Here is a 24746-nt window from a genome sequence, read left to right as displayed (position 1 = left end):
GTGCTGGTGCTTAAGGTCTTTCAGGTGCTGAAGGTCTCTCAGGTGCTGAAGAACCTAAAGGTCTTACATTCAAACTTCAATAAATATTTAAAACATAATTGTCTTTCGAAGGCGTCTGAGACTGCGGTTTGATCTTCATGTGACCATCAATTTTTGCCAGGTTCCAGGAGTGAGTGGGCGGGGCTTAGTTTAGCAGAGAACTTCACCTTGATGAGGTGGCTAAATCCATAAGAGAGAGCTCATCAAAGAGAAGAGCTTTGCTAATTGTTTCATATCAGGTGCTAATGTTAATATTAGCTAAGCTAACTACTTAGCCTGCTAATCTTAGCCTAGCAGTGTAATTAACGTCATGTGGTGAAGAATCCGGACAGGAACATGACTGGACTGATGGATCATGCACTTTGTTGATGGAGAAGCTCGGTGGTTCTATCACACAGGCTGCAGAAGCTGCTGATGTGCAGCGCGGGATTAGCGCCCTGATTTATTTCCCTCCTTTTTTCTGTAATTAAAAGTGATTCCGAACGCCACGTGCCCTTGGAGTCAAGGACGCGGTATTGACATTCAGCTTCAGCACACGGTGCGCTAAGTGGCCCAGAACGCGCCATAATGAATCCAGCACAGATCGGCCGAATATTAATAAGGGATTGTCTGACTAATAAGACTCAGCGGACTGTGCCGAGTGTGTGTGTGTGTGTAGGGGCAGAAATTCCATATCTGGGCACTGAGGGATCAGCAGGAGGTACATGTGTGTGTGTGTGTGTGTGTACTGCAAACTAAGATATGATTTATGAATGTAACTGAGGCTATAGGGAACTGGGAGCACTGGGAACTGACACTGGGATGACGATCCTGAGAATGAGGGCTTTAGGGTTTTTTATGAACACATGAATATGGAACATACACTCAGATCAGACTTTTTCTTCATTCTGACTCTGAATGTGTGTGTGTGTGTGTGTGTGTGTGTGTGAGTTTAAGAGTGTGAGTGTGTGTGTGAGTGAGTATATATGTGTGTATGTAAGTGTGTGTGTGTGTATGTGTGTGTGTGTGTGTGTAAGTGTGTGTGTGTGTGTGTGTGAGTTTAAGAGTGTGAGTGTGTGTGTGAGTGAGTATATATGTGTGTGTGTAAGTGTGTGTGTGTATGTAAGTGTGTGTGTGTGTGTAAGTGTGTGTGTGCGTTTGTGCAAGTGTTCATATGTGTGTATGTGTGTGTATGTAAACGTGTGTGTGTGTATGTAAGTGTGTGTGTGTAAGTGTGTGTGTGCGTGTTTGTGCAAGTGTTCATATGTGTGTATGTGTGTGTATGCAAACGTGTGTGTGTGTATGTAAGTGTGTGTGTGTGTATATGTGTGTGTGTGTGTGTGTGTGTGTGTAAGTGTGTGTATGTGTGTAAGTGTGTGTATGTGTGTAAGTGTGTGTGTGTATGTAAGTGTGTGTGTAAGTGTGTGTGTGTGTGTTTGTGCAAGTGTTCATATGTGTGTATGTGTGTGTATGTAAACGTGTGTGTGTGTTACCTTCCCCAGGTAGAGCGAGAACACTGCGAGAGCGACTCTGCTTGCCCTCTGTGTTCTTCTTGACACAGGAGTGAGAACACTGTGACCAATCAGACCAGGAGCTGACCACACAGTCACCGGGACACGCCACCTCACAGGTTACCTCCACAGGGGGCGGGATTTCCTCACAAAGCCCCGCCTCCACAGCCTCACCTGTAATCAGACGTGTTTTGGATCATAACAATGAAACAGAGAACGTGAACGAAAGAAAAGTTTAGCAAAGCTGCAGTGAAGCGACCGAACACAGCTCATTAATATTCATGAGCAGAAATTAGCATGTCAGTGAAGTGATAGATCAGCTGGAAATACTCTTTAATAAATCAGTTCTTCCTTCAGTAGGCGTGTCTATGTTCACACATCTGACCCTCTCCATCACCTCAATAACATGGAGTTTCCATAAACCACCCGGATCACCTGTGGAGAGAAGGATGGATGGAGAGAGAGAGAGAGGAAAGGATGAAAGATCTCATGCAGTGAATCTCTCACATCTCTGTGATCTTCTTCAAGCCAGAGTGGAGTTTCATCTCACTGAGTGAAGAACCCTCGAGGAACCATAGTGTAGAGTGAGACCATGACATGCTGCTCTCTCTCTCTCTCTCTCTCTCTCTCTCTCTATCTCTCTATTTGTTTGTTTGTTTGTCTATTCTTTCACACATTTGGAATAAAATGCATTTTAAAGTTGATCATTTTAATTTAATTTGTTTATATATATTTCTGTAATACTGATTTTGACAGCATACAAAAAATTAAACTGAACTGAATTAGATTATTTATTTATTTATTTATTTGTCCATCTCAGGGAGTTTATTCTTTGCCCATAACAAATAAAAATAATAAATTTGATCATTTTTATTTAAATATGTATATATATATATATATATATATATATATATATATATATATATATATATATATATATATATATATATTTAAATATGTATATATATATATATATATATATATAAGGCTGATTTTTGACCAATATGTCCAAAACAATAAAAAATAAAAATAAATTGAATTTGATTCTTTATTTATTATTTTTATTTTTTTTTATTTTTCTAACAAGAAGGATTTGGTCTTTAACCTGTTGAAAATGTTTTATAAAAGCCTTCTGGAGAAATTTTTACTCTAATTTCTTTAACTCCTTTGGGTCTTTTCCCTTCAGGGGTCTCCACAGTGAATCATCTCTCTCCACCTCTCCTCCTCAACACCATCACTCACTAGTTTCATATCCTCATTTACAGAGGTGGGTATAACAAATTACATTTACTTCGTTACATTTACTGGAGTAAATGTTTTTGGGTAACTTGTATATTTAGGAGTTATTACAGTATATTTAAAGATGTGTACTTTTACTCTTACTCGAGTACATTTTTAGTGAAAAAACGTTACTTTTACTTCACTACATTTGGCGGCGTTCCTCCATTACTGTCAAATGGTAATAAATATGAGATAAATAAGGAGAGTCTGTTACGGATCTCCTGCTTATGTTTAGCGCATTTAGAGGAACATGATGAAGCTGAAGCAGAGGAAGAGGTGTGCGAGTTGTCGGAGGCAGATGACCCATGACCTCAAGTTCAGTCCATTTTCACTCCAAGATGTCAAAAAGAATAGTTTCATTATGCGATGCATGCTGTGTTCACCAAAACCACCTGACATCCCAGAGTCCAAGAACTCCAGCTCCAACCTGAACACACACAGAGCAGTAAGGGTCAAATTTAGGCCTATTTCAACCCTATTAATGGTCATTTGGTAACCATCGGCACATTGACCTTATTTTAATAGCACATTTCTCACACTGTCCGAATGTTTTTCCTCATATGCCCTCTCGTACAAGGGACTGAGACGTGGCCATCACTGGACTGAGATGTGGCCATCACTGGACTGGGATGTGGCCATCACTGGACTGAGACGTGGCCATCACTGGACTGAGACGTGGCCATCACTGGACTGAGATGTGGCCATCACTGGACTGGGATGTGGCCATCACTGGACTGAGACGTGGCCATCACTGGACTGAGACGTGGCCATCACTGGACTGAGACGTGGCCATCACTGGACTGAGACGTGGCCATCACTGGACTGAGATGTGGCCATCACTGGACTGAGATGTGGCCATCACTGGACTGAGATGTGGCCATCACTGGACTGAGATGTGGCCATCACTGCACTGAGATGTGGCCATCACTGGACTGAGGCTACTTTACTTCAACCAATGTTTTATATAAGCAGAACAAAGAGACTTTCAAGGAGAGGTGTGAAAGCTTCCCAAGTAGTTTGAAATTCTGGGTTTTCGCTTCATATCAATCAGATCAGAAGTAACTAGTAACTAGCTACTTGAGTAGTTTTTTCATCCGATACTTTTTTATGCAAGTAACTATAAAGATTGTTACTTTTACTTAAATATTTCCATAAGTACTTGTACTTTTACTTGAGTACAGATTTTGGATACTCTACCCACCTCTGCTCATTTATTACATCCATATACCTCCAATATCCTCACTCTCCCTCCTCTGAACATGTCCAAACCATCTTAATCTGGAATCCCTAACTTTGTCCCCCAAACGTCCAACATGAGCTGTCCCTCTGATGTACTCAATATGAAGTTTATTGCCTGAAAGGAGAAAGGATTTTGGAAGAAATGACACGCAGATATAAGAACAATCTGTTCAAACTGTTCATAAAGTCGGTGTGGCCCGGAGGGAGTCGGAAACATGGGGGAAAAAACTTCAGGGACAAAGAGCAGGAAGTTAAATTGCTCTCTAAAAGGCATGAAGAAAAGCAGGCTAAAAGTAGACGTCCCTTCCAGCGGCGAGGAAATGACCAGGCTCCGCCTCCTTCACGTAATACAGCCGCGGGTCAGGCGTTAACCAGCGTGGGGTACTTCACACGACCCTTTCAGCTTCCACACAATGGAACCGAGAGAATTATTCTGAGGGGATGGACGTGTGTCTGACTCCCAGAGAACATGCTGCATGCAGATCACAGAAATTAACCTTAACATCGCTGCCATGGGTAAAGAAAAAAAACAGACTCCATTTAGAGTCTCCTGAGTTCAGCCGTGTTAAAGAGCTGTGAAATATAAATACAGGAAAAACGTCTCTCTTCACCACACCGGGGCTTAGTGGGGGAAGAGGAGGAGAGAAAGAGAGAGAAAGAGAGAGAGAGAGAGAGAGAGAGAGGAGAGGGAGAGGGAGGAAGAGGAGGGGAGACAGAGTGGATGGATAAGGAGGAGAGAGAGGGAGGAAGAGGATGAGAGAGGGGAAGAGGAGGAGAGAGAAAGGAGTGGGAAGAGGAGAAGAGATAAAGAGAGAGGAAGAGGAGGAGAGAGAAAGGAGAGGGAGGGAGAGGAGATAGAGGGAGAAAGAGGAGGAGAGAGAGGGAGAGGAGAGAGGTGGAGAATGGAAGAGGAGGAGAGAGAGAGAGAGAGAGAGAGAGAGGAAGAGGAGGAGGGAGAGAGGGAGGATAAGGAGGAGAGAGAGGGAGGAAGAGGAGAGAGAGGGAGGAAGAGGATGAGAAAGGGGGGAAGAGGAGGAGAGAGGGTGGAGGAGAGGAGGAGAGAGAGTCTTTATCTCCGTATAAAGCTCAAGTAATCATGTAATCCTGAGAGTGGAGAGTAATAAAGGATTAAAAGAGCTTTAAATCAAAAGTAAGTGCACCCTGGGCAGAGCCATGACTTTCTTTCTTCTCTCCGCTTTCATTCTCTTCCCTTCTCTTCCCTTCTCTTCTTTTCCCTTCCCTCCCTTGCTTCCTTCCTTCCTTCCTTCCTTTCTTAGATAGATAGATAGATAGATAGATAGATAGATAGATAGATAGATAGATAGATAGATAGATAGATAGATAGATAGATAGATAGATAGTAGATAGATAGATAGATAGATAGATAGAACTTTCCTTATACATTAATGTTCTGTTAAGTCTGTTAAGAGATCATGGTCAGTCCTGGACGTTGATGATGAGGTCAGTTGCAGATGGAAAGAAGCAGCTGGTTTCATGAGGGAGGTTTAAGTCTTGTTGAACCTCTTATAAAAAAAATCATTGTAAGTTGGTTAAAAAGCACTGTTATAAACTCTAATAACACTTCATAAAGCTCTAATAACACACTCTGAGTAACTCCCTGATCTTCTTCTGTCTCTTACCTTTAAATAAATAAATAAATAAATAAATAAAAGCAAATTCAAATAAACAAATAATTAAATTAAATTAAATTAAATTAAATTAAATTAAATTAAATTAAATTAAATTAAATTAAATTAAATTTTAATTAATTAATTAATTAATTAAAACAAAACAAACAAACAAACAATAAATAAAAATAAATTATTATTTTTTAAATTTAATTTAATTTAAAATAAATTAAAAAATAAATAAACTTTGAATAAGTTATCTTTGATTGAGAGAACAGAGAGAAAGTGGTGAAGTAATTTTTTCTTGGATTAAACTTTAAACATAACTGTTAACTTACAGAAACCATGACATCTAATATTCTAATAAATAAATACTGTTTAGAAATAGCTGTTGGATGAGAGGAATAAAACATGTTACACCACCTCACATTATTATATTAACGCTTTATGAAGCTTTATTAGAGCTGTATAAAGCTTACAGCCACCTTACGATGGATTACGAGCATCTCTGTGTCTGATCTGATGAAGAAAATCATGGCTCCTCGTCTCATATCTGACGTTTCTCCGTATATTCATCGCTTCACGTTCAGAGTTTTTCTGCTCGTCAAACGAGGATGAAGTTAGAAGAAGGACGACGAACTGACCGTGATTAATCACACAACAAATCTGAATCCGAGATGGTGTAAAAGTTCTTTTGCTTCTCCTGAGCTGTTAATAAGGGGTATAAAAATGCAGCATGCCTTTCGTTATTGTTCATGATAACTGCTCTCCAGAAGAGTTAAAGCCTGAGTGTTTTTGGCAGCGAGCTTCTTTCTGAGATACTTTACGGTCCAGGAGGAAATGAGCCGCCTAAACGCTGAGCCGAGCGAGAGCACAGCGCCATCAGGAAGAATAAATGTCACACAGACTCACTGCTCCAAGATAAACAGGAAATTAAATGCCATCCTTACAGATACCAACCGTGACCTTTATATAAAAGAAATAAAAAAGTAACCCCGGGAAGCTGATGGTTTAAAGTTGGTCTTTTTTTTTTGACAGTATAAAATGTGAGATTGTGCCGACTCTTTAACATCGCCATAAATATTCGAGACTTTCTGTAAAGGAAGAGTTCAGCAAAAAATGAAATGTACACCTTGTAAGATTTAATCTAAATGTAGTCAGCTGAGCCATGCTTTGTGACTCGAGTTACATTGAAATAACGACAAAAAAAATGGTTTTAATAAATAGTAAATATCCAAATCGAGGCAGAGCTGGAGAATCGCTCGGGTTGTCGCTTCCCGTAAATCAATGGAGCGTGAAAGATAAAAACCTGCTTACGAGCATTTCCAAAAAAGCCTCTGTTCGTTTTGATGGGTTTTAGGAAAGGTTCATTAATTAAAGAAAAAAAAAAATTAAAGAGGTAATTAATGAACTAGCATTATAAACCTTTTGGGAGAAACTCATTAAAAACCCAGAGACAGATCGTTGCTCTATAAATACTATGATGAGTTTAAGAAAAAATGCCTTAAAAGTGCAAGATGGATTAAAGTGGAATTTTATTTCTAAAGGAATCCGGAAAGTGCCGGAACTCTTGGAGTTGTCTTTGTCAGTATGGTTTAGCTGTGTCACTTCATACATCAGTTAATTAAATATCTGACATCGGTTCCAGGATTAAATCGTGATTTTGGGAATCGATCAGAGCGATCTGGCCCCAGCCTGCACATGGACACGCACAGCGACAGCAGAAAGGTCACTTCCCTGATGACTGTCAGCTGAATTGATTGCGCTCGCCGATAAACTGGCACGCTGATACATCACTCCATCATGAGCGAAACAGATAACACTCACCAGGCATTAGCGAGCTGGGACACACAGACGCATAACAAATTTGCTTCACAAATATTTAAGGCCTGATAAATTTACATAGATTCCCCAGAACGTTCTGCAAACTTGACCTTAAGCAGAGTGAGAGAGAGAGAGAGAGAGAGAGAGAGAGAGACAGAGAGAGAGAGAGAGAGAGAGAGAGAGAGAGAGAGAGAGAGAGAGAGACAGAGAGAGAGAGAGAGAGAGAGAGAGAGAGAGAGAGAGAAACGTTGTAATTATAGAGAAGACCTTAGCTGAATTCGCTGCTGGGTTTAAACCTGAGGAGATTCAGAGCCAAACCTGAGAGAAAATTACCCTCAAAACCTTAAACAGACAGTAACACCACAGACAGAAAAGCCACAGACAGACCACAGACACACAGACATACATACATTACAGACAGAAACACCACAGACACAGACAGACCACAGACAGACCACAGTCAGACAAACTACAGACAGACATTACAGACAGAAACACCACAGACACAGACACCACAGACAGACCGACCAGAGACACCACAGACAGAAGAGCCACAGACATATACCACAGACAGAGACACCACAGACATATACCACAGACAGAAACACAGAGACACCACAGACAGACAGACCCCAGGCAGAGGAGCCATAGACAGAAGCAACGCAGACAGACTGACACACTACACACAGACCACAGACAGAAAAGCCACAGACATTGACAGACCAGAGACAGAGACACCACAGACAGAGGCGCCACAGTCAAAGACTAAAGAAAGACAGACCACAGACAGAGGCACAACAGACAGAGACACCACTTGCAGTCAGACAGAGACACCACAAACAGACAGACAGACCACAGAGAGAGACAAAATAGATACACCACAGACAGAGGCACTACAGACAAAAAACACCACAGCCAGAGACCACAGACAGACAGACAGTGACACCACAGACAGCGACACCACAGACAGAAACACCACAGTCAGAGACTCCACAGATAGAGACCACAGACAGACAGACCACAGAGAAAGACAAAATAGACAGACAGAAACAAAAGATTCCAGACTTGAGAGAAACCTCACAATCACCACAGACAAAGACACTGCAGACAGAGGCATTAAAGACAGACACCCCCACAGAGAGTGAGACCCCTGACACACACTTCACAGACAGACACACCAGAGATTCAGATTCCAGATTCCAGAGACACCACTACAGACAGTGAAACCAGAGACACCATTACAGACAGAGAGAGACTGGAGACAGTGAGACCAGACAGACACAGCATGTGCAGTTGAGACAGAGCAAGATGTGGACTGCAGATCCCAAGCTGAGAGTCTGGGGGAAAAGCTTTCCACAGACAGAAGAAACCGAGGTGATGTATGAGGAGAAAGATTGTATCTGCTCAGTGTGATGTATCTCTCTTATTCCCCATACAGAGGAGGTACATGCTGCAACCTCCGAGCAAGCACACCTGAACACCTGATCAACACACACACACACACACACACACACACACACACACATCCCATGCAGAGCGCAAAATTTCACCTTCTCTTAAAGAAACACATATTTAACAGTAACACTTTATGTATTGTCTAATACACGATAAACCTTATTAGACATTATGGCATCATTACGTGTATTTAAATAGTAATTAAGTTATATCTCACTATATATAATTAAGTAATTAAGTATCTAAATATATCTTACATCCAGTTATTCATTCATTTTTTTGTGTGTGTGTATGTGAAACAATTGCATTGAATCGTTCCTCTTTGACATCCATTTTCTATACCCACTTTATTCCTAATTAGGGTCACAGGGATCTGCTGGAGTCTATCCCAGCACACATTGGGTGAAAGGCATGGGTAGACCCTGGACAGGTCACCAGTCCATCACAGGGTCAGACATATAGACAGACAACCACACACACTCACACTCACTCCTAGGGGCAATTTAGAGTTACCAATCAACCTAAAGTACATGTTTTTGGACTGTGGGAGGAAACCGGAGTACCCGGAGTAAACCCAGACAGGAACGGGGAGAACATGCCAACTCCACACAGAAAGACCCCTGTCTGTTCGAACCCGGGATTCAAACCCAAGACCTTCTTGCTGTGAGGCAACAGTGCTGACCACTGTTATATATGAATTCGTTTACACCCGAGGTGTTGTATTTATTTATTTATAAACTTTAACTACATTTTCTTCACAGAATATTCCATATACATGCCTGGGCATGATGCAAAGCTTAATTCTGCCTTGAGGTTCTCCAGAAAAATGAGCAAATTTTGGCAGCACAGATCCCGAGACAATAAACCAGTCCTGAAAAAAAAAAAGTATTTTGTTTACCGCTGCATTACTGACATTGCGTGGTGCCTCAGCGTGACACAAACCTGACCGTGATGAAAACCCGAGGAAACGTAACGTCAGACGCTTTGCATCATTGAGCCGGAATTATCTTCTGAACATCTGCTGAAAGAGTCAAATTATTTCCTTGAATTAGTGTCGAGGGCGTCTGAGGACATCCCAGACGTGAAATATTGAAACATTTGGGCAGCTGTCAACCACATCCGGAGATAATAAAGACATTTGTGCTGGAGAGCCATCTGCCTCATGCACATGCTCGATCTTGAACTCTGCACGCCGGTGCCGTGTGCCAAAGCCCGACGCTCTGAACGTGATTCATCTATATTATATCTCCATAGGAACCTGACAGGCATCGAATGGGCCATTACACTCAATTATTTAACCTCGGAGAAGGAGAGTTTCTGTAAGAGTTCGCTCACTCGAGCGGTTCTCATGTGGAGCGTTGACTCAGTGTGGGGCAAATACCAAAACTATCAACACTTAACACTGCGTAGAAACGCTCCTTTTCTTCTGATCTTCTCACTGAAGGAGCTAAAATGGGAGAAAGAAAGACGAGGGCTGTGTCCCAATCTGCTCTCCAGCTCCCTAAGTGGTATATAGTGTAGACTAGGTAGGGTGCTGGGAAGAACCCTGGCTCTGTACACAATGAGACACTGATCACATGACTATGTAGACTAAAGATCTTTACCATAGATCATTTATATAGATCCTTACTATAGATCATTTATATAGATCCTTACTATAGATCATTTATATAGATCCTTACTACAGACAGAAAATGATCTGTTTGGATTTATTCTAAAGAGGTTTTTTATTTAGAATTTCTAATGAATCATTGCGTTATGTCATTATATGTTATAATTATTTATAAAAGCATAATACACTTTATTTAGTATCTTTATTATACATTTAAAATGATAATGGACTAGGAGTATAAAATGCTAAAGTTTTGGGCTTGATAAAAACTGTGAGGCTAAAAGCATCACAGAAACTTGTGAATGTTTTGTGGTCATCACACCACCACAATGTTGATTATTTTCGTCTAGCTACACAACACCGAGTCTTTTATTCCTTACAAAACTACAATTTGGTCTTAACCCTCGCCGCTGAGTGAGGTTTTTTTTTAGACTTTATAAAACTAAACTGCAACCTCAAGAAGATGGGGATGCAGTGCATTGTGGGTAACAAGGAGACAGCATGGACAGGAAGACTGAGGTCAGTGGAGAAAGCAGGAAACGCCCCCCGGTGTGTGTGTTTGCATGTGTGTTTAGAGGGAGTGTAAATGGCGCTCGGCCCTCAGGTGCCTCTGCATTATTAATGTACACATCTATCACTGGCACTCACCCTCTGGCACAATACCACTGCATCCGGAGCACAATTGTGCACCTTCACCACACAAACACACACACACACACACACAATGGCAGGATTGTTCCACAGCTAAAATTTCTCGTTATTGGAAAGCTCGATCGTTCCCCTTTTCCCTGGAAAAGCTGAAAAAAAGGCCACCGTCAAGCCATCAATGTGATGTGATGAGGTTTCGGGTTTTTTTGGGGTCAGTCGAAGTGAAATTGCATTTATGTGCTCAATCAGACTGTCGACCTCACAACGGACATCATTTACAGCCTGGAAGGGGAACTGACGCATGGGGAGAGCGAGCGATGGGTACAGAGTGCCATGGAGGAAATAAAACACCATGGAGGAACAATTAGTGTTTCACTCGAGCGTATGGATCAGACTCCAAGCACAAAAAGGAAAGTGTGCCAAAATCTCTATATAGATGAGTCAGAGAATCCGCTTTGTACTAATGTTCCTGTGGAAAAAGAAGGCGTAGGGCAGTCTAGAAGTTGGCCAGTAAGATGGCACGTGAGTGTGAAACACATTAACATCAACATGAACTTATTAACTCAGAACAGCAGCTAAGGCTTAGACTGCAACGCTTACAAGAACAAAAAAAACTGTTTATATAATCTACACCTGCATCGTGCTAGCTTGGCATTTTACTTTAAAGTGGTCTGAAAAACTAGCAACATATACATTTTTTTTTCTAACAGGGAAATCTATAGGCCTGTAGTAGTATAGATCTTTAGTCTCTATAGACTATATAGACTATAAATCTGTACTATAGATCCTTACAATAGACTATAGATCTTTACCCTACAGTATATCCTTAATATAGATCCTTAATATAGATTATAGATCTTTACTACAGATCCTATACTCTCCAATCTCTCTATAACATTATCCACAAATCCCACACCAGGATCTGTCCAGAAAGATTTCCATTTCAATCTAAACAATAAAATAAAACCCCAGGCGAGATTCAGCACCTTCACTGTTCAGACTGGAACATTGGTAAAATAAAATAAAATAAAATCACAAAACACACAGTTACATAATTTGTGATGAGCTGCATGGAGGCTGTAACCTTGGAAGAACATCACACAGCTAAACGAATATCAGCTTAGAGATGAAAGCTTTAATCAGTGCCAAGACAGCCTGAGGGGGAAAAAAACAGACAGATAAGCGTACAGACTAATGGCTAGTCTGTTTCATTTTTCACGTATGATAATTGATTTTCTGACATGTAGCTGGTTCAGGACTCAATCTGTCAGTGCCAGAGGTGCGGCTATAATTACACACCGATCCTCTGAGCGATAACTCCCAAAGCGGACACCATTACAGAATTAGCCTGTGGTCAGTGTGTGTGTGTGTGTGTGTTGGGGGGTTAACAAATTAAACAGAAACAAATTTCCATCTCTCTAAGGACATGTATAACTTGTGGAGTTTGATTTGTCCAACAAAATGAAAGACCACCTTCAATTTTCACAATACGACAAAATATCTTTGATGTATTTCCCCTTGAGGATTCCCACTGTCATAAAACAGCAGAGCAGGAAGTTGTTGGCATGTGGGTGTCGAGTGATTGTGCAATCATTTCCACACTCGATCTGGTCACCTTGCTTCTGGTAAAAAAAATAAAAAAAATAAAAACGCAGACCATTTTCTTTGTTTGTCCTCACAGAAAGAAAGAAAAAAAACATTTGGAATAACATCAATTTTCCCATCCAATTCCCAGCTGGTAGGACAGGTCATCTTTACCTTTGGTCACCTGAGATCACCTGTGAATAACTGAGATTACCTGAGATCACCTGAGACTACATATGATTACCTAATATCACTTATGATTACCTGAGATTAGTTTTGATCACCGGAGATTACCTGAGATCCCCTGTGATCACCTGATATTAGTTGTGATTAGCTACCAGAGGTTGCTGCACAGCAGAACAGCAGCCATGTGGTTAACTCTGGAGTCACAAGTGAGCAGATGCCCTGCGTGTCCAGTGTCTCTCTGATTAACAGAAGAGAGAAAACTCAGTGTAGGAACTGAATTAGTTTTAGGAACATTGCAGGATTGGAGGTGGTGTTGCGATCAGCTGAGCGTGTCATCCTCACTGAGCTCCCTGACCTCCTGCAAGCCATGCTGGACCAAAGCCAGGCAGAGAGCAAAGAACCTCAACCATCTGAATAACAGACTCTTTTCTCTGTTATGGTCTGGGAAGTGTTTCAACTCCCTGAAGGCAAACACAGAGAGATCGAGGAGGAGCTTCTTCCCGCAGGCCAATCGAACCCTCAGCCAGGACCTGGACTCCAACAACACCCACATCTCCTACTCTGCTGTTTATACACCTTCACTACCTCATATTTATAAATATTTATTTTATATGCTGGAATGTTCACTACAACTCCCTCAGCCTCATGTTGCACAGCATTGCACATATCTGCACTTTATTAGAAATATTTTCAGCCTCTTACAAAGGTGTGTGTGTGTGTGAGTGTGTGTGTGTGAGTGTGTGTGAGTGTGTAATTAATCTACAACAGTGAGTCATTATCAGCCTGAAATGCTTTGTTTCCTATAACTACATGAAAGTGCTTTATTCCTCTTTTACACAGCCATTTCTTAACAATGACAATTTTATTAAACCCTTGTTTCCTGTCCACTAATCTGATTGGACAAACAGCATGCTGATGGTCACTCTATCAGCACTGGGACATGGAGTCACAGTGTTCATCAGCAGTTCTATCTATGCGACTTCTTCAGAAGTTTTTCTGATAACAAAGCAAAAAAAAAGAGAAGAAAATATTTGACATTTTGTCTGAAAGGTCAACTGCTTGATATTAATTTTCTTTTAACAGAGCTGTTACTGAAAAAAAGCAAAACTCTCTCAGTTGTGCTGTAGTACTGGATATCAACACGGCTATGATTACGTGATTACCTGAGATTACCTGAGATTACCTGTTTTACCCATGATGACTCAATATCATCTGTGATTACATGAGATTACCTTTGATCATCTGATATATCCTATGATTACATGAAATTACTTGTGATTACCTGAGATTACCTGTGACCATCTGATATCACCTTTGATCACCTGAGATTACCTACGATTACCCGACATTACATGTGATTACCTGAGATGACGTGATCACCTGAGATCACCTGAAATCACCTGGAATTATATTTTATCACCGGAGATCACCTATGATTACCTGATATTACCTATGATCACCTGAGATTACCTGTGATTACCTATGATCACCTGAGATTACCTGATATTACCTATGATCACCTGAGATTACCTGATATTACCTATGATCACCTGAGATTACCTGATATTACCTATGATCACCTGAGATTACCTGATATTACCTATGATCACCTGAGATTACCTGATATTACCTATGATCACCTGAGATTACCTATGATCACCTGTGATTACCTGATATCACCTATGATCACCTGAGATTACCTATGATCACCTGATATTACCTATGATCACCTGAGATTACCTGATATTACCTATGATCACCTGAGATTACCTATGATCACCTGAGATTACCTATGATCACCTGATATTACCTATGATCACCTGAGATTACCTATGATCACCTGAGATTACCTATGATCACCTGAGATTACCTATGATTACCTGATATTACCTATGATTACCTGATATTACCTATGATCACCTGAGTTTACCTACAATTACTTGTGATTAACTGAGATTACCCGTGGCCACATGATATTACCTATGATCACCTGAGATTACCTGTGATTACCTGAGATTACCTGTGATTACCTGAGATTACCTATGATTACCTGAGATTAGCTGTGATCACCTGAAATTACCTACAATTACCTGTGATTAACTGAGATTACCCGTGGCCACATGAGATTACCTATGATTAACCTGAGATTATCTTTGATCACCGGAGATCACCTGATATTGTCTAAGACCCCCGGGGATTACCTGAGTTTACCTGATATTGCCTAAGATTACCTGTGGCCAAATGTCTCAATATTTGATATTTCAGCAATAATACTCACATTCCAACCAAGTTAGTTTCTGTTGTCACATACATTACAGCAGCTATAAAAAGTCTTCTCCTCTCACTGTTACAAAACTCTGGAACTCTGGACACTGGACACTGGAAACATCAAGATATCAAGGACTTTTAACCTGTTTATTGTGTGACACACCCTCCGTACAAATCCCTGTGAACGAGATGTTACTACAGATTTACAGCTGCACACCTCCTGACCAATCAGAACCCAGAATTCAGCAGCGTTGTGATACATTTCTGTAAGCAATATCAACATGACCTTTCTACAGAATGAGTTTTAGCTTTCGTACACACACACACACACACACACACACTCTTTATATGACTTTTAACAACATGTGGATGAAAGCCACCCACACAACAGGAGTCTAATAGGAAACTTCAGAGAATTGAGAATTGGGAGGTCTAATTTCCCCGACTGCACTATGATCAGTAAGTTCAGATAAAAGAGCAGGAACTTTGAGAAAACGACTTTGAGAAAGGTTTAAAACAGACACACTCCTGAATAAAAAGCATGTTTTTAGCAAAGTTTAAAGAAAAGGTCTACTCTTGAAAGATGGACTGCATGATGCAGGAGTCTGGCGTTTTCCATTTCTTAACAGGATTGAGCATCGCTTTCTGTTTGAACTCCACACAGCAGAGGAACCCGAAATCCTGTCAGTGGACACAAATGAAAGCAGGAGACAAGCTGGAGGAAGAAGCAGAAATACAAATCTGCCTCCTGTGAGGAGTTTGGCAACTTTAAGGAGATGTGGAGAAGCGAGATGGGATCTGCCACTCCTGGTTTAGAAAAGATGGAGGCCATTGCTTGAGAAATATAAGAAATGAGAATACAGAGTTTACAGAAAGAGAGAGAGGACTAGAGAGAAAAAATAAACAGAGAGAGAGAGAGGATATCAAACTCGCTGTCAGCTGAGGGAGAAAACTCGGAAACTCTCTGAGGTAATTGCACCCGACGCTTCACCCAATCTCAATGTTACAGACTCTTTAAAGTCCAGTATAAGTGCACTGCCGTATCTTCTGTGAAACCTCGGTCTTTCTCCCTTCTCCATGTTAGTGGGTGTAAAACCACAGACACACTGCTAGCGCTCTGCAGGGTGAACCGCTAATGATTCAGGCTAGTCTTTGAAAAGAACTTCTGAGAAGCTCTGGCCACTGAATGTAGCAGAACCACAGTCATTTCTGATGGAAATATTTTTAGCTTTTCTGAACAACAGCACATGTCTGAACAACTTGTAGAAGTGAGTTGAGGGTAGAGGGCTTGACGAGCCCCCCAAAACCCCAAAAAAAATAAATAAAAAAGGGATTGCTGGATGTGTTTGAACCAAACACGAACTCAGGAATAACAGATCGGTCTGAGGTCTAAAACTTGCCCAAACAATCCAAACAGCTAGTTAGCGTTCAAAACAGTTCTTAAAATATGAATTTATACTTTCCATTTGAACTGAAAGGAAAACCAGATATATGTCTGGAAGCTAACTCACATACTGTAAGCTGAGTAAAATACTCTAACCTGAATGACATCCTGCATACTGACTGATGTATTTCAATCTGAATCATGTACAGTAACCCAAGTGACATACTGTAACCTGAATAAAATTACTCTAAAAATAATGTTGTATTAATCCCTAAATTATACACAGACATACTGTACACCAAATGATGTGCTGTAACCCAAATGACATGACCTGAATGACATACCCTAAACTGACTAATGTACCGTAACCCAAATGGCATACTGTAACCTGAATGAAATACTTTAAAAAGAATGTTTTATCGTACCCTTAATTACATGCAGTACACCAAATGACAAACATTAACCCAAATGACGAACTGTAACCACAGTGACATGCCCTGAATAACAATGTACTGAAACCTTAGTCAGGTCTAGTCAAGATTCAAGAAGCTTTTATTGTCATTTCATTCGTATATAGCAGACGCAGTACACAGTGAAATGGAACAACGTTGCTCCAGGACCCTGCTGCTACATAAAGCAACACAGGCATAAGGACTAAAGAGTACTTTGTCCTAGCTACATAAAGTGTGTAGTGTGCAACCGAGTGCAAACAGCGCAAGTCAAAAAAGACAATACAGATACATAAAATAGCACCGACCAGAGTACAGACTGTATTCAGCATTGTGCAAATAATGATTTGTAAACAGTAAGAATGCACCGAAATCAGGCACTGTAACCCAAATGATGTACTGTATCCTGAATGTTGCACTTTAAAGTGAATGATGCCATGGAACCCAGAACCAAGTACTGGAACCTGAATAAGATATTGCCACCCAAACTGCTAAGCTGTAAACAGAATGACGTACACAATGTAACCTTTATGACCTACTATAATATAAACAACAGAGTAACCTGAAGGACGTACTCAAACCTCATTGCTCCAATGAATCATATACTAACCCTTGAAGAACCACTAAGAGTGTACAGTATGTATTATCTGAGTAAAAAAACATTTGTAATGTCTAGAATCTGTGGAAGATCTCAAGTGTCCTCCTGCACATTGTTCTAAAAGAACGAGGTAAACACTTTCTAGTAGGTCTGTGCAGAAAAGATGAAGGTGACGGAATAAGCATTAAAACAGAAATGTTTTTAAATAGAAGTTCTCTAGAGTTCTTCATGGGTTCTTTATAGGATCACTGGATAAATAAGGGTTCTTAGCTTCCCTAAATAAAAGGTTCTAATGATGAAAAAATAACATTCAGAACAGAGTCCTTCTGGAGAAACAACTAAAACCCCTTAAAGGTTCCTCAAAAGATTATTTATCGAAAATGTTAAATCCTACTTAATGCTTTTGGGAACACTTGGTCCAAGGGTTCTAAAAAGAACATTATGGGATCGTCTATAAAAGAAAAAAAAAATACACGACAACCAAATGAAAAGTCCTCTATATTTTAGTTTTCTTCCCTTAAATCAAATCTGCAAAGGTACGAGAGATCTGAGAGCTCAGCAGTAAACAGCGGTGTGTTTATAGGAGAATCAAAGAAGCCGGTGAGTCAGGAGGCTGTCAGTCTTATGCGACAGGCTTCAAATCGCTGCTCGTGTGGAAGAAAACAAATCAGTGCTGCGGTGTGATGGAGCTATTAGCACATGAAAACAGAGCTGGGTGTTATAGGTGAGATATAGAGTGAGCTTTTCTTTCTTTCTTACAGCGTGACATGCGATCACATGCACTCCAGGGTGATTTAAGACAAGGTGCATGTGCAGAGAATGAGCATTTTTTTGGAGCAGGTATGGAAATGACAACATATATTTGAGAGAGAGGTGTAAATGCACTCAAATTGACGTCATGCAAGAGCAGGTTTTAGGAAAAATGGCATAAATGTGTAGCAACGGCCAAAAAAGAAGCATATTTCTGTTAATTTTCTCACCTACGTTCCTCCTGCACATCAAGTAAAGAAAAATAACCTCGGTTTGTCTGGAACATGCACAATTCTACTAAAATGGAGAACCAGGGCTGTCGGTATAAAGGTTTCGTCTCTTCACACTTTCCTCTCATTCACTCTGGAGGACATAATGCAGGAGTACTGGATATTTTTTTCCCCCTGACCTTAATTACCTGAGCGAACCCTGGTGAAAATCCTTGAGGAAGGAGGAAAGAAAGATGGAGGAGCTATGTCCCTTAAAGCTTTCTATTACACGCAGAACTGAGCTGAAAAGGGTGGCAGGGTTAAAGAACAATATTCTGAACACTCCATGCCCAATTTACTCAAACTCCTCGCCGCTATCATTGTGAGAATCAATGGGGTAATTCTGATGCTAATAACTATCATTACCCGCTGCTCTCCTGCTGCACAAATATGCTTCATCTATAGATATGGACCTAATTAAATATCAGCAGTCTGAGAAAAAAAATCCAGTGCTCATTATGTCAATAAGAGTCAACAAGAAATTTTAGGATAAAGACAAAGCGGATTTTAATCACTTCCTGCCATGCTATGAGGATCAGATGACTGACGATGAATGATGCTTGTTTTTTTTTTTTGTTTATAAAAAAATAAATAAAAATAACTCACCCAAATGGTGAACATTAAATAGAAATATAAATCGGATTATTCTATAGAATCGGTCAAAATAACAACAAGAGATTCTGACTTAGAGATAAATCAGTAGCAAAGATATTAACTAGAAAAGATGTGAAATAAAAACTATGAGGAAATTATATTTAGAAAAAATAATATGTTAAAATTGTTAAACAAATTATGCATAATTATAATAAATAAATAAGTGAATAAGTAAATAAATAAATGAATGAAGTAAATAAAATAAATAAATAAATAAATACATAAATTAATGAATTAATTATAAATTCAGTCTAGAATTTGATTATTTTCATCAGTAAACTATAAGGTGTTGAATATTTAGTTGAAATAAAGATATATTTTCACAGATATCTGTGAGTCGAGACAGACACAAAGGCAGTTCAACAAATTTAATAAAGATCGAGGCAGAGGATGTGATGAGCAAACACTCAACACATCGAACATGTGAATCAGAAGATGTGCAAACGATAAACATAATAATAACACACACACACACACACACACACACTGGGGGTAAAAGGCAAAACACAAACTGGGTGTTACTTCACAACTGGTTAGAATTGGATATTGGTTGGGGGCAGGTGTAACTGTGGACAGGAGTGCTGTGGTAAAAGTCCTGTGTAAACTGGCATGCTATGGTTTCTGGGAAATGTAGCCATGTTTGTAGGCTGCGATGTGTTCAAATATAAACTTATGAACCTGTATATGATGATAAAATGTCTTTAAGTGACTTGCAGGACTCTGTAGCTATCTTTGTGCAGGACTGCCTGATTTTGTGCACCTGTGACAAATGGGCGTGGCTTAATCACCTATATTCAGTATAGAGAAGTGACCCCTGAGGGGTGGGGGGTGAAAGAGGGGGGGTGCACATACTTTTATTAGTGAGTTATTGAGATGAAATTAGTTTCCAAAATTCACAGAAACAACAAATTATATTTATCTATCTTTATTTTTTTCTCTCTCCCAGCACAAGCACTGTCCATATGGGACAAAAAAAGTGTTAGCAATATATTCAGTTAAATTTTATGGACTAATAAATCTACTCCTAATAGAGTAAGCGGAAAATAAATGGTACAAAATCGATAAGTTACCATCGTGTAAGTGCAGGAGGTCCCGAAAGTCTTTAAATTAAAACACTGTGGGGTGTGTGGTTATAGAAAAATAATCAGCTTCAGTTCAGTAACTCTGCTTCATCACTCCAGCACGATTACTGTCTGATAAACTACGCAGCAACATCCCATACCTATACACTCTCAGAAAGAAAGGTACCTTTTAAGGCACAAGTGGGTTCAATTTTGGGTACAATTTTGTACCTCTAGGTGTACCTTTATAACTCATTTTGGGAACATAATTGTACCCTAAAGACCTATTGTGTACTTTTAAAGGTATCACTATATTTTTTGTTCCCCTAGGAACAAAATTGTACCCTCACGGTACCCTTTTTTTGACAGTGTACTGTACGTAGCATGCAGCAGGAACTGGAATAATGTTTCAGGTTATGAGTAAAACCTGATTACAAACACCAACCTCATATCACACGTTTTCATTAATTCCCTGTAATTAAGCTCCAGCGTGTGCCAGAGCACAAAGTGTGAGCGAACAACGAGCTTCATCTCAACCCGTTTCCCCAAAACGCCCTGCACACCTGCTCACATACTCGCATGTCAATTCTCATCAGGCTCCTTCATTAGCTAATTTATTCCGATCCTCCCCTGTCTCCTTAATAAACCTACACATAATCTATTGTGACAGAATAATAAAAGATGTATAAAAAAAAGATGCAATTAGGCTTATAGGCTGTAGAGATAGATGGGCAATTATGCTCTCGTGGAAGCCCTTATCAACTTCTTGATGCCACCCGTTCCATCTACCTGCCATCTCTCTGATAAATTATGCGTACTTTAAACAGGAAAAGTACCGAGCTGTGCTTCATCTGGGTCATGTGACATGTTCTCCAAAGCACCACTGCAGCAAGTTTGGAAATATCACCCTCAATATGTTGGAGACAGAGTGTAAAATACACCGAGTGGAAGTGTCAGAGAGGAACACTTTTTTGAGCACTTGCAGACTTCTTTATATATGGCCTTTAAAAGGCCAGGCACATCTTCAGGGATTTAACAAGGTCTGTAAACCCACTGGGAAGCAGTTTGATGATGTTCCCAATCAGGAGTTTGTCAGATTGCATCTGAACAGCCTTCAAAGTATATGTGTGCTGTAACAGAGAGCTGGAGTCCACTAATAATACCTGAAACCAGCATGCAGTCGATATGAAAAGGTCAGATGAAAGAGTCCAAGTACAGAATAAGAAGTCAGTAGGTATTGATCATTAAAGACCAACCAAGGAGAACACCTGATTGGTCTTCAGAAACATGCATTTCTCAATTTCTTTTTCAGACATGAGGTAATTGTACAGTACCTTCAGAGTTGACGCAGGCCACAGTTTGACTTCTGCTGCCAGAGCCGCAAGTCCCCTCATTAGGTGCACACACTCCCTCATCTTCAACCCTCCACTGGAAACACACAGGATCTTCACAGGGTATGAACTCCACCAGGTGGCCACAGTCGTTTGAGCTTCCAGATCCTTCTCCCAGCATGTGCCTCCTCCTTTCTCTGTAGCCTAAGGAGATCCACACACCAGTAAGTTACAACAAGCCAGAGTGCAAGAGGAAGGAGTGTGTGTTTGTGTGTGTGTATGTGAAAGATGAAATGATTGAGGACACCATAACCAGCTTTGTTTGGAAGAAAGATCTTCCTCATGAATAATACCATTCTGTTCTCCTAAACATCTAGTTTCAGACTAAAAACACATCAAAATTCACATTTTATTTTTTTATTTATTCAAAATATTTACATTTATGGAGGTTGTAGCCTTCTGTGAGGTTCATCTAAAACTCTTCAGTCCATCATAATTTGGATGATGTTGAAGTAGCCTGCTCTGGATATTTGCACTAGGTCAGTACCTTTTGCAAGCAGACTGCTTTAACATCACCCAAATTATGATTCCTTTTAGAACCAAATCCAGTGGGATCTACAGAACCTTACCAAACAACCGTAGGAACACTTGACATCCCATTAACCTACATCTAAGTGGTGTATCAGAAACATTTGTGTTATTATAATTCCTGCAGTGCCACTGGGCTAAAAGGGATCACCGTCTAACACGACACCGTTTCCCCTCCAACTTGGCACCGGTCCGAGTGTTCTGATTTAGATTCCTATATTCCACCAGCCCAGTAAACCTCGTGTTACAGAATTCAGTGTTTGGGATAAAAGCTATTGAAGTCATCGACTGCCTCAGGTGCCTTTCCTTCTCTCTTACACCTGAGACCCTTTAAGCTATAGGCTCACTCCACGGCCACTTTTCTATACTTAGAAACGTCATTTGCAGAGTAAAACTGCAGAGAATATGGGGTAGTTTGTGGAACCCTGGGGGATAGATCTCAACTCAGGTGCAAATTTATCGGTGGGATTATGCTCTTTTGTTTCTAAAGGGCTCCTTTTTCCCCAGTTCCTTAATACTAAGCGCAAAGCACCAGTGGAAAAATTGCAAATTCTACTGTAATATTTGCATCCAAGAAATTTTTGCCCTTACAAAGTCTTTTCGTGTGAAATACTGCCCCATTACATAGGAATGATTTGGAAGAAGCCTTTATTACCCCCACACATACAGCATGGTGGAGTTATTTTACCCCATACAGTACCCCAGCTGAGGAAGTTGGGGTCAGGGCACAGGGGCAGCTATGATGCAGCACCCCTGGAGCAGGAAGGGTTAAGGGCCTTGCACAGGAGCCCAACAGTGGCATCGGAACCCAGATCTTCTGATCAACAACCCAGAGCCTTAACCACTTGACCCACCCTAGCTAGTTAGCATTAGCCTGGCAGAATATATCATGCCAGACATTTTATTCCAAAAAGTTTAACCCATGACTTTTAGCTCAGGGCCTTTAAAACAAGCACCCTTATTTTAAAGAACATTAGCTTTTGAGTTCTTCAACAGGAACTTAAGCTAAAGAACGCTTAGTTGAAGATCTTATCCCAAGATCTTTAAAACAGGACCTTTAGCACAAGAACCCTTAGCTAAAGGTCATGTCCTGATCTTTAAAACAGGACTTTTAGCTCAAGAACCCTTAGTTGAAAATGAAACCTTAACACCTTTAGAACAAGACCTTTAGAGAAAGAATCCTTATATAAAGATTGTATCTTAAGCTCTTTAGAAGAGGACCTTTAGAGAAAGAACCCTTAGTTAAAAAAATTTACAAATTACATGTGCTAGAGTTTTACCCCATGATTCCTCAGTCCAAAAGCTTTGGCTCATAAATCCTTAGTCTAAAAACTTTTGACCACCAGAACTGTATCCCAAGAAAGCTTAGTGCAAGAACTTCAGCTTGGAGGCATGATGATCCAGGTGGTAGTACTCCGACCTCATAGCTGCAGGCTCCTACTCCTCACTTTGTTCAGCATTTTAAGACTATATTTAAGAGTAATTCTCAGATGCTTTACACCAGCTCTGGTTTGCCCAGCAGTTGAAGACTGCTGAAAAGAAAGAATAAGAGTTTTACAATAACAGCACAAAAACATATTAAATAAAATCCCCCTTCTGAGATCAGACATTATTTGATGGAACAGAAATGGTCCTTATTAAGTGCAGAGCCTAAAGCAGGACAGCTTACGGGTGTTTATCCAAAGCCTGGTTTGTTTCCCCCTGTCTTCCTCACTTCACTTCCTTCCCTCTCTCCTTTGCTCATTGCTTTTCCGTGTCAGCGTGCAGTGTTTTGTGCCTGCGGCCGTCTCTCTCCCACGCTTCCTGACTCCACAGTCCTGGGAAAATCAGCAAGTCGACTGTGCCAGAGATCTAAGTCTTTGAAATAATCAGAACAGCCTGCAGCCCTGTTGCACTGGAAGCCCTCTAATACATCAAGGTTGTGCATCAACAATGGGGCTGAGAATCACAAGTAGGTAACACCCACCTCTTATTTACCTCAACCAGCTCAGAAGAAGACCTTACCACAGGAATTCTGTCAACAGTAACTCTCGGCCATGGATACGGATATATATACACTGATCAGCTATAACACTGTGAGCAGTGAGAGGTGAAGTGAATAAGACTGAGTATCTCCTCATCATGGCCCCTGTTAGTGGGTGGGATATATTAGGCAGCAAGTGAACATTTTGTCATTAAAGTTGATTTTAGAAGCAGGAAAAATGGACAAGTGTAAGGATTTGAGTGAGTTTGACCAAAAGGGCCAAATTGTGATGGCTAGACCACTGGATCAGAGCATCTCCAAAACTGCAGCTCTTGGAAGGTCCTAGGAAGGAACAGTGGTGAACCGGTGACAGGGTCATGGGTGGTCAACGGTCATTGATGCACGTGGGGAGAGAAGGCTGGACCGTGTGATCCGATCCAACAGA

General features: G+C 40.4%; 1 protein-coding gene across 6 annotated transcripts in view; it reads right to left on the bottom strand.

The window, feature by feature from the left end:
- thsd7ba (thrombospondin, type I, domain containing 7Ba) overlaps positions 1 to 24746 on the bottom strand; it is a 277286-nt gene that overhangs the window by 113749 nt on the left and 138791 nt on the right. For all 6 annotated transcript variants that reach the window (XM_058392433.1, XM_058392434.1, XM_058392435.1 and 3 more), the window contains 2 exons: positions 21754 to 21954; positions 1512 to 1703 (listed from right to left, as the gene is read on the bottom strand). In XM_058392433.1, coding sequence (XP_058248416.1) covers positions 1512 to 1703; positions 21754 to 21954 — 393 coding nt within the window. The remainder of the gene's footprint in view (positions 1 to 1511; positions 1704 to 21753; positions 21955 to 24746) is intronic.

This window comes from Hemibagrus wyckioides, linkage group LG06 (assembly GCF_019097595.1).
Source record: "Hemibagrus wyckioides isolate EC202008001 linkage group LG06, SWU_Hwy_1.0, whole genome shotgun sequence".
Taxonomy (NCBI): domain Eukaryota; kingdom Metazoa; phylum Chordata; class Actinopteri; order Siluriformes; family Bagridae; genus Hemibagrus; species Hemibagrus wyckioides.
Note: the sequence above shows the minus strand (reverse complement) of the source record. Positions and strands in the feature narration are given on the sequence as shown.